At 47.3% G+C, this 10,366-nt stretch overlaps 2 protein-coding genes and 1 pseudogene across 2 annotated transcripts; all 3 read right to left on the reverse strand.

Annotated features, from left to right (window-relative positions):
* Window positions 1-385: 385 nt before the first annotated feature.
* On the reverse strand, window positions 386-4,665 carry LOC147960282 (uncharacterized). Its single transcript, XM_087533257.1, has 5 exons — window positions 3,669-4,665; window positions 2,177-2,369; window positions 1,280-1,521; window positions 658-714; window positions 386-615 (listed from the first exon to the last, which is right to left on the reverse strand). The coding sequence occupies exons 1-5, from the start codon at window positions 4,663-4,665 to the stop codon at window positions 386-388; spliced, it is 1,719 nt and encodes a 572-aa protein (XP_087389383.1).
* Window positions 4,164-4,302, reverse strand: LOC125526132 (small nucleolar RNA Z247; annotated as a pseudogene).
* Window positions 4,666-6,818: 2,153 nt separating the features above from the next.
* Window positions 6,819-10,005, reverse strand: LOC125520084 (ras-related protein RIC2). Its single transcript, XM_048684890.2, has 2 exons — window positions 9,666-10,005; window positions 6,819-7,480 (listed from the first exon to the last, which is right to left on the reverse strand). The coding sequence occupies exons 1-2, from the start codon at window positions 9,887-9,889 to the stop codon at window positions 7,051-7,053; spliced, it is 654 nt and encodes a 217-aa protein (XP_048540847.1). The 5' UTR covers window positions 9,890-10,005; the 3' UTR covers window positions 6,819-7,050.
* Between the last annotated feature and the right edge of the window lie 361 nt (window positions 10,006-10,366).

Genomic DNA, 10,366 nt, shown 5'->3' on the forward strand with positions numbered 1-10,366 from the left:
TTACGTTGTGACATTTGGTAGCACACAAAGTGTTCCTCTGGTAAATGGGAGTTGCATAATCTCATAGTCATAGGAACATGTATAAGTCATGAAGAAAGCAATAGCAACAAATTAAACGATCAAGTGCTAAGCTAACGGAATGGGTCAAGTCAATCACATCATTCTCCTAATGATGTGATCTCTTAATCAAATGACAACTCTTTGTCTATGGCTAGGAAACATAACCATCTTTGATCAATGAGCTAGTCAAGTAGAGGCATACTAGTGACACTCTGTTTGTCTATGTATTCACACATGTATCATGTTTCCGGTTAATACAATTCTAGCATGAATAATAAACATTTATCATGATATAAGGAAATAAATAATAACTTTATTATTGTCTCTAGGGCATATTTCCTTCAGAGACATGTGGTCTTTCAACTCCTAGCTCATCAAGCAGAGTTTCTACCCACATTACCTCAGTAGTTGCATTTGCTAGTGACTTGTATTCTGCCTCTGTGCTGGATTTGAAAACAGTTGCTTGTTTCTTGGCATTCCATGAGATGAGATTAGAACCAAGGAAAACAGCAAACCCACCAGTAGATCTCCTGTCATCAGGACATCCTGCCCAGTCTGCATCAGAAAAGAGACTTACTGTGGTTGATAATGACTTACATATTTTCAGTCCTATGCCAGCACTCCCTTGAATATAACGCAATATCCTTTTAACAGCTGTCCAATGCATGGAAGTAGGAGCATGCAAAAATTGACAAACCTTATTAACAGAGAAAGATATATCAGGTCTTGTCAATGTTAGATATTGATGTGCACCAACAACACTTCTATACTTAGTTCCTTCTTATGGACTCAATGGCTCCCCTTCATGTAGGGACAACTTTTCTGTAGTGGACAAAGGAGTACTACAAGGTTTACACCCCTTCATGCCAACACGTCTGAGAATATCAGTGGCATACTTCTCTTGAGTCAACAAAATCCCATTAGGTATCTTTTTCACCTCAATGCCTAAGAAATAATGTAACTCTCCCAAGTCCTTAAGTGCAAATTCATTTTTCAAATTTTTTGAGTAAAGCTGAGGTGGCCTCTTGTGAGGAGCTAGCAACAATTATATCATCTACATAAATGAGCATATAAATAATCACCTTCCCTTTCTGAAAGAAGAACAAGGAGGTGTCACCTTTGGAGGGCCGAAAACCAAGTTGTTGTAACTTTGTGCTCAATCTTGAGTACCAAGCTCTGGGTGCCTGTTTCAGACCATACAAGGCTTTGTCCAACTTACAAACATACTGAGGTTTAGTCTCATCGACAAAACCAGGTGGTTGCTTCATATAAACCTCTTCCTCGAAAACGCCATGTAGGAACGCATTCTGAACATCCAGTTGACGAAGACTGCATCCCCTGGTGACAGCAATAGACAAAACAAGTCTAATGGTGGCAGCTTTAACAACTGGACTAAATGTGTCCTGATAATCAATGCCATAGCGTTGCTTGAAACCTTTTGCAACTAGCCTAGCTTTGTATCTATCTAAAGTGCCATCAGAGTGTCTTTTAATTTTGTACACCCACTTACAATCTATAATATTCCTCCCTGATTTTGGAGAAACTAAGTGCCAAGTTCTATTTTTCATAAGAGCATTATACTCTGTTTCCATAGCATGCTGCCAGTTTTTATCTCCTAGAGCTTCTGCCACACTTCTAGGCTCTTGAGCAACAGCAAGGTTTGCAAATTTAAAATTTTTGTCATACCTGACCGTCCCATCTTTGGGAACCAAAGGTTTGAAAATACCTTTTTGAGCCCGTGTACTAGGGCGCACAGGGGCGACAGCCATAGACGATCCACCAGCCACGGCGGATCCAGTCCCTCTGGTGGCAATCTGGGTAACTGGCCGATCCTCCTCGACTAGGACGCGGTCGGGCGTAGGATCACGCACCCGCACAGGCAACACAACATGCCGATCCTCCTCGGCTGTGGTGCGGTCGGGCGTGGGATCGCGCGCCCACACAGGCGACAAGACGGGTTGGTGGACATGCGACACATGCCCGTGGACCCGACCGCCAGAGTCATCATGGCGCGGAGAGGCGACGGGGCTAGGCGACACGCCCGTGTCGGTCCCACCAGACGCCCGTGTCGGTCCCACCAGGACACGTGTGACACGCGGAGACGCCAGCAGCGGACCTGCCAGCCGAGGGAGGCAGCAAATCAGCGCCTGCCGCCGCAGGCGGGCAGGATCCCGTGCCACCAGATCTCTTGGGATTAGCGGCCGCAGCCGGATCGTCCTCGTGCTCCGCGTTGGTCGGTTTTGGACTGATGTGCTGCATAAAATCATGTTGCAAATTGCCATTTTGTGCCACATTTTTTTCACTGTTTCCTGCAGCATCATGACTCGGATTAGTAGCATCATTAATCATATGATCAACACTATCATCCCCCTGATCAGTAGGATTCAAGAGCTCCGGTGGTAACAAAAGGATTTTGGCTCTCAGTCGTGCACTTGCATTAGGATACAAGGTGGAGAAGGGAAAGATGCTTTCATCAAACACCACATCTCTGGAAATATAGACTCTGCCGGTAGATATATCTAGGCATTTATACCCCTTGTGGAGATTATTGTATCCTAGGAAGGCACACTGTTTGGATCTAAATTGGAGTTTATGTGTATTGTAGGGCCTAAGATTCGGCCAACAAGCACAACCAAATATGCGTAGAGAAGAATAATTTGGTGTGTCACCGAATAACTTAGTGAGGGGAGTCTCGAAGTTGATAACTTTGCTTGGCATCCTATTAATTAAATAGGTAGCAGCAATGAAGGCATCATCTCAAAATTTTAAGGGCATGGTGGCTTGAGCAAGCAAGGATAGACCAACTTCAACGATGTGACGGTGTTTACGTTCAGCTGACCCATTTTGCTGATGAGCATGGGGACAGGAAACATGGTGAGAAATTCCTATTTTGGTGAAAAAGGAATTCAACTTTTCGTACTCCCCTCCCCAATCTGTTTGGAGAGCTAAGATTTTTCGATCAAATTTTCTTTCAACAAGATTTTGAAAGTCATGAAATTTTTGGAAAACTTCAGACTTATGTTTGATAAGGTAGATCCATGTGAATTTACTAAAATCATCTATAAAACTCACATAGTATTTCTTTCTACCTACGGTTTCAATGGCAGGACCCCACACATCAGAAAAGACAAGTTCCAAAGGAAATTTTGATTCACTCATAGATTGAGGATATGGTAGCTGGTGACTTTTGCCCTTTTGGCATGCGTCACATACAAGTTTATTATCATCGTCATTGCTAGAACAGGTGAGTTTATTTTCACTAATGATCTTCCTAACAACAGTGGAAGATGTGTGACCTAAACGTCGGTGCCACCAGTCCGAAGATGGCTTGGTGACACTTAGCACATGCTTCTTGACGTTTCTCCCGATGTGTTTGAGAGGATAGAGACCTCTCCTACCCCTGCCGCGAAGTAGAACCCTCTTCGTTTCCAGATCCTTGACAAGAAAAAAATGAGGGTGAATTTCAACGAAAGTGTCATTATCAAAGGCAAGTTTATTTGCAGAGATCAAACTTTTAGTGGCCTCCAGAACGTGAAGAACATCATTTAGGTGAAGATCACGATCTGGGGTATAGATAGTTGTATGACCAATATGATTAATTGCCATACCTGATCCGTTGGCGGTGTGAATCTGCTCATTGCCGGTGTACCTCTCCCGGACTGTGAGCTTCTCCAAGTCACCGGTGATATGGTCAGTTGCACCACTGTCTATATACCAGTTTGTATCTATGCCATATTGAGGAGCAACAATATTCGCCGAGCGCTCTTCCCCTCCCTGGTAAGAGGAGTCGTAGCGCTTCCAGCACTTCCACGCCATATGCCCAACTTTGCCACAGATCTGGCACGTTGATTTGGCGGCAGAGTTGTTGTTGAAGCTGCCGCAGTTTCCTCCTGGGTTGCCACGGCCGCCACCGCCGTTGGGCTTGTTGTTGAAGTTCCGACCGCGGTCACCACTTCCGCCGCCTTGTTTGTTGTTGAAGATGCGACCGCGGTCACCGCGGCCACCGACGTTGCCGTTCTGCTTGTTGTTGGAGTTGTTGAAGCGCTCGCGTGATGCAGCATTGGCGGAGGACTGGGAGGTTCCCCCGTGAAGATTCATACGCGTCTCGAAGCTCAAAAGCTGTGAGTACAGCTCCGGGACAGTCACAGGTTCGACCTGTGAGCACATGGCAGACACCACGGGATCGAACTCCTCCTCCAGCCCGGCGAGGATGTGCGAGACCACATCTTCTTCGTCCACCTTTTTTCCTGAGGCAACCAACTCATCACAAAGGGTTCCGATCTTACCAACGTACTCCGTAATGGTGGAGTTGCCCTTCTGAAGATTCGCCAGGGCGATCCTAACATTGACAGACCGCGCTCGGGTATGCGAGGTGGGCATCCCTTGCACTGTGTTCCACAGCTCTGCTGCGGTGTGGCAAATCGCCACTTGGATGGCCATCTCATGTGGTAGCGTAGTCAACAGGTAGGAGAAGACCCGCTGATCGCGAGCGTACCAGGTGCCGAACTCAGGGTTGGGGGCCTTTGACTTGGTCTTGCCGTCGTCGCTAGTGACCTCGATCGACATGGGCGGCACCACCTGCTCTAGATCGAGGAAGCCCGCCATCTGCGCCCCCCTGATGGCAGAGAGGACGGTGCCGCGCTAGAGAGCTTCGTTCCCTCTCGAGAGCTTCTCTGTGGCGATGTGTGCAAAAGGAGATGAGGAGAACATATTTGCAGATGAGCTCGCCATGGATGGATCCGAGGTAGGCTCTGATATCATGTAAAACTTAGAGGTTTGGTGTGAAGCGTATGCCTCCTGGCAGGGACGTGTGCGTGCTTATATACTCAACAGGGTACAAGATTCGGCAGGTGATTTTGGGCTTGGCCCTTAATCCAAGCTATACAAGATATCTACAAGAGATAGAGCTCGCCTCTAACCACCTGCCTTGGTTTACAAGATAACACACGCACACAATTACAATCGTGACATTGTCACGTTACAACTCAAGCCTATCGTCTAGCAATACATACATGCAATGTCCGGTAAAATCCCTAGCCACAAGTGGCGTCCTACTGGTAGAGAAGAAGCAACCTTAACTAAGGCGTGCGCTTTGAAATTACACTTAACACAAAGGCTTACATTCATAAAGTCCTTGCTATTGTGAGTAATCTCAATCAAAGGTCAAGTATAACTATGACCATTTGTATGTTATGAAAATCCAGACTCTTCGCTATGATCACTCAATCATTAACTAAACTAAGGTCAGATACTGGACAATTGTACGTGTAAATTTGTTTCACAAAGTGTTACTGGATTTTGATAAAAATTTCTACGACATAACTTAGAGCAAGTCCAACCGGGCGACCCAAACTGTCCGTGCCCGTCCGTTTGGGTCAAAATGGACCAAAACACCAGCCTAACGTCCGGATCCAAACCCAAAACGTGTCTGCTCGGTGTCCCTTTGGACGCATTTCAGGTCCAAATTTGCGCCCAGTTTGCGTCCACACGGACAAGAAACGGACGAGCCGCGTGTCTGCTCGGTGTCCGTCGCGGCCCCATATGTCGTCCGTCCAACCACCGCCAGCGGTCATATTAAACGCGGCAACCTACCTCGGGCTCGCCTGGTATTGGGTGGAAGCTGCAGGTCGCCGTCCTTTTCAATGCAAGCGTGCGCGGGGAAGGGGCGGGGGCTCATCCATTTCCATCCCCGTCCACATCTAGACGAGCTTGCCCCCTTGCCGGCCGTAGCCAAACCCGAGCTCTCCATGGGGTTCTTCAGCAAGGGCCGAAACAGTACCAATGGACCAGACAACTCCGTGAGTGGGTCCGCGCGGTGCTCGTATGTCTCGGCGCGACGCCGGAGCAAGAGACGGCGTACCTCCAACAATGGAGGGTGCACGCGTTGGCGGAGGAGCGTGCCAACAGCGAGCGGCGGATGTAGCTGGAAAGCCGCTGGGCACAGGAGGAGGAGGATCGCCTGGAGAGGAAGGAGGAAGAGCGCGCCCGCCGTGCCGCAGCCGGCGCAAGATGCAGCGCGGGCCTGGGAGGCGGCATTCCCCTGTGCTGGCCCCGTGTCGGAGTTGATCAACCTCATGGGCCTGAGGGAGGACGATGACGCCTAGGACAACGTGCGTTAAGGCCTGGACTTTATTTTATGTTTCATTAATATTTAAGTGAACTTTGGCCGGAGTTTAAAGTTTAATTATGTTAAGTTTCAAGTTTAATTATGTAAAGTTTCGACGTGTTTGTGTGTGTATTTCTTTTTTACTCCCTCCGTTTTTAAATATAAGTTTTTTTTTAGAAATTTTACTATGAACTACATACGGAGTAAAATGAATGAATCTATACTCTAAAATATGTCTATATACATTCGCATGTAGTTTGTACTGCAATCTCTAAAAAGACTTATATTTAGGAACGGTGAGAGTAGTTTACAAAAAAATTGCGTCAGGCCAGCTTTGGATTCATGGGCGGACCCAAACGAAAAAACTAACAGCCGTCTGACCCGAACAAAACGCCCGTCCGCCTGGTTGGAGTTGCTCTTAGTAGTCGAAGCACTGCCAAAACTAGTTAAAGTACATACTTTGAACATTCATGCAATCACACACCAGCCAAATGAGAAATGACACTGCATTTGATTGTCTAAACTGTACGCATTGCGTTATCCAATGCACATTCCGGTTAACAATTCCCTTGCGTTTGTGAGGAATCGGCGATCGGCAAACATGAAGCAAATTTCAATCAAGTTGAAAAGTTAAAGCACGGTTGCAATGCAATGACCTGAAAAACAATACCCCACCATGCCGATTGCCGCAAAGACGATACAACAATATGAAGGAAGGTCTCACCTCATCTAGACAAACTTCTCGGTTCAGCAACAAACTTCAACTTCTCTAGGTAACATCATCATAATAATAATAATACTTGCTACTACTGCTACTAATAATTCCCGGTCGCTGCAAAGGCCACGTCACAAAAGCTCAGCAACAAAAAATACAGCATGGCGCCTCAGCTAGAGCAGCACCCGCCCTTCTTCACCGCCGAGACATCGTCCTTCATGTTGATCTTCTCACCCTTGCCAGGGCCAGCGGCCGAGTCTTCGCCCGCCTCGACCGCCCTCTTGCTCACGATGCGGTAAATCTGTTTCAAGACCTCCGCAAAAGCGTCCTCAACATTGGTCGACTCGAGCGCAGAGGTCTCCATGAAATAGAGTGACTCCCTCTCTGCAAAGGCCTTCCCTTCGTCGGTTGGGACGGCCACGAGATGGCGGAGATCAGACTTGTTGCCAACAAGCATGACAACTATGTTCGGATCCGTATGGTCCCTCAGTTCCTTCAGCCAGCGCTCTGCATTCTCGAAGGTTGCGTGCCGGGTGACGTCGTAGACAAGCAACGCTCCTACAGCACCACGGTAGTATGCGCTAGTAATAGCACGGTACCTGCGGCAGGATTCAGAACAGAAATGAAATGTAGTAAGTTAAGGCAGATGTGAACCGAAAAGACAACATTGTGAAAAACAAGAGAATTCACTACCAATCAAGAATCCTAAAGTAGTTCACCAAGAGGTTAAAAGTTCGTGGTAACTTTACAATCATGTGTCTCCAACATGGATAATTCAAGCTTTAATTGATGGGATGTAGTCTGTTCACTGGCAGGGTTGCTTATCCACAGGCCTGAGCAACACAATTAACAGGAAGGTGGACACAGAGCCTCAATCCTGATCCAATTTTGGCGAGGAACACTCAAATGAAACTTACTGTACCACTATTGCTTAACTACATCGACTTCAGAACTATCATCAGGCCTATATTATTCCAGATGCATACAATTACACGCCAAAATATCATCAAAGGCATTCATATAAAGAAAAACTGGGATTAGATACTTAAGGATTACAAACCACATGATTCCGTGCATTGGTGATGTAGACTTTATACAGTAATGCCAACTAACCTATCGGCTGTCTAACTCCAGTCCAACCCCACATGGAGTACAGGGTGCCCCAACAAGAACTAAATAGCATGAAAATTCCAGTACTATGAGCATAATTCAGGTGAGCCTCAAACTATTTTTTTTTCTAGGGCACATTTTTCACAATTCTGGACTATTGATAGTCCTTCCAATAGCAAATTTCTGCTTAGTCAGTTCCATGTTACTACTAGAGTAGTAGCATTAACCCATACAAATATGAGCCAACACAAATTTTACTATATCATAGCCTTGATTAGGCAAAATCATTGTTCAGGATATGGGCAACTGGTACGATATCGGTCAGGTGACAATAAGGGATAATATAGGTGATTGGCCAGTTAATCGGCTATTCGGTGACCAACCGAGTAGCAATTAACTGGCCAGTATTTGGAACAATGGGCAAAATGCTCCACTCTGCTACTGCGATTTTCATTGGTTGCGGTCCCAAAAAATGCAGAGTGTAACAACATATATCATGGTGCTAATAATCATCGTTGCCGTCTTGCCAATGTGCAATACTACCAAATTTCGGAAACAATTGAGACAAGAATATAGGTGCATGGATACATGGCTCAACATTTCCAAGTATCCAACTGAGAATTGTAACAATTACGTGAGCGCATGATGAATACAGCTTGCATTTCTAATCACAAACAGCAGGTTAGTTGAGAAAAAGGACAGGAGCCAATATCTAAGGACGAAATATGATAAGTAGTAGACCATTAAACCATTGTCAAGCTTCCCACCCATGTATAATTCTAAAATTAGTAAAATTAGAGACAAAAAAAAGTATAATGGAAAAAATAAGGACAAAACAAACATGGATTTCTGGGTGCAGATAGGTAAAGGCCTCTATCTTCAAAAGGAGGTAAGGCAGCCTAACAACCAGTTCACAAAGCAATGATTTTTATTATTTGTTCTTTAGAAGACCCCAACCAACAATAAGCATCACTTCTAAAAATGGAGTGCTAAGGAAGATTCTAACCTGGAGCTAGCATACCAACCATGCATCAACCAGAAACCAGATATGCACGCAATATAGTATCATGATATGACGTGCTTTGTAAGTTACGTGGACTTCCAGAACAGAAATCATTACTACCAAAATATCAGAACTAACTCTGTTGCCGTTGAAACCCTGATCTTCACTGCAGTGGCAAGATAAAACCACACAGAGTAATAATCCTATAGACTACCAAGATCAGAGTGTAGTGAGCTAAATCTACAAGGTGGGCATTTCCATGACCAAATCATCACCGGAAACAGCACCAAACAGATCATGCGATTCTAGCTGTACAAGTCCCAAATCGTACAGCCACTCCCCAGTAGAGTCCCTGCTTACTGATTCGTAAGCAAGCAGCCGATGCTATGATCCATTGGCAGGACTGACTGAACCTCCCCCGACACTCCACCACGTTGCCGCGCCAGCACGCATCATAATTCGGCAGCGAGATCCAACCAGCAAAAGCTCCACAGCAGACACGCACACTTGAAGGGGAAGCACGCATGCGTCGGGATGTGACCGGAGTAACCATGAAGACAAGCACAGATGACAGATCTACATACGGCCGCGAGGGAGCGCAGATCTGCCTGCTGCCGAGCAGGCGGGGAAGAGGGGGAGGGCAGGAATGGGGGGAGTGAGGTGGCGCGTACCGTTCCTGGCCGGCGGTGTCCCAAATCTGGGCCTTGACGACCTTGCCGTCGACCTGGAGGGAGCGGGTGGCGAACTCGACCCCGATGGTGGACTTGGACTCGAGGCTGAACTCGTTGCGGGTGAAGCGGGAGAGCAGGTTGGACTTGCCGACGCCGGAGTCGCCGATGAGGACGACCTTGAAGAGGTAGTCGTAGTCGTCCTCCGCCCGGTACCCCGCCGCCATTGCTCCGGTCGCGTCGGCGATCTGGTTCTGGGGGGTGGCGAGGGAGGAGAGCGAGGGGGGAAGGAAGGTGGGGGAGGCGGTGTAAAAGCGGGGGCGGACGGAGGGAGAGGGGGAAAGAAAAGAAGGAAGGAAAGGAAAGGAAAGGAAAGGAAGGGGGCACGGGCACGGCAGCGGGCGGGCACGGGGAGCGGTGCGTGACTGCGTGGTGATCGCGTCCGCGTGGAGCGCGGCGAATGGGGCATTTTGGTCGGGTCCGGCCCGCCTACATTTTGGGGGCCGGGTCGGCAGTCGCTGCAGTGCAGTCCACCGCGCTGCAGCAGGAGAAACAGCTGGAGAAAGATGATTTAACCGAGAAATACCCGGGCCGGTTCTGCTCTTCATGTCTCGTTGCCATCCTTCTTCTTTCTGCTACCCGTGTAGTAGATCAGACATGGATCATTTCTACCCGCATTTGTCTCAAAAAAAAATTGTACTCGC

The sequence above is a fragment of the Triticum urartu genome, chromosome 7A, assembly GCF_056163025.1.
Source record: "Triticum urartu cultivar PI428250 chromosome 7A, HENAU_Tu73, whole genome shotgun sequence".
Classification (NCBI taxonomy): domain Eukaryota; kingdom Viridiplantae; phylum Streptophyta; class Magnoliopsida; order Poales; family Poaceae; genus Triticum; species Triticum urartu.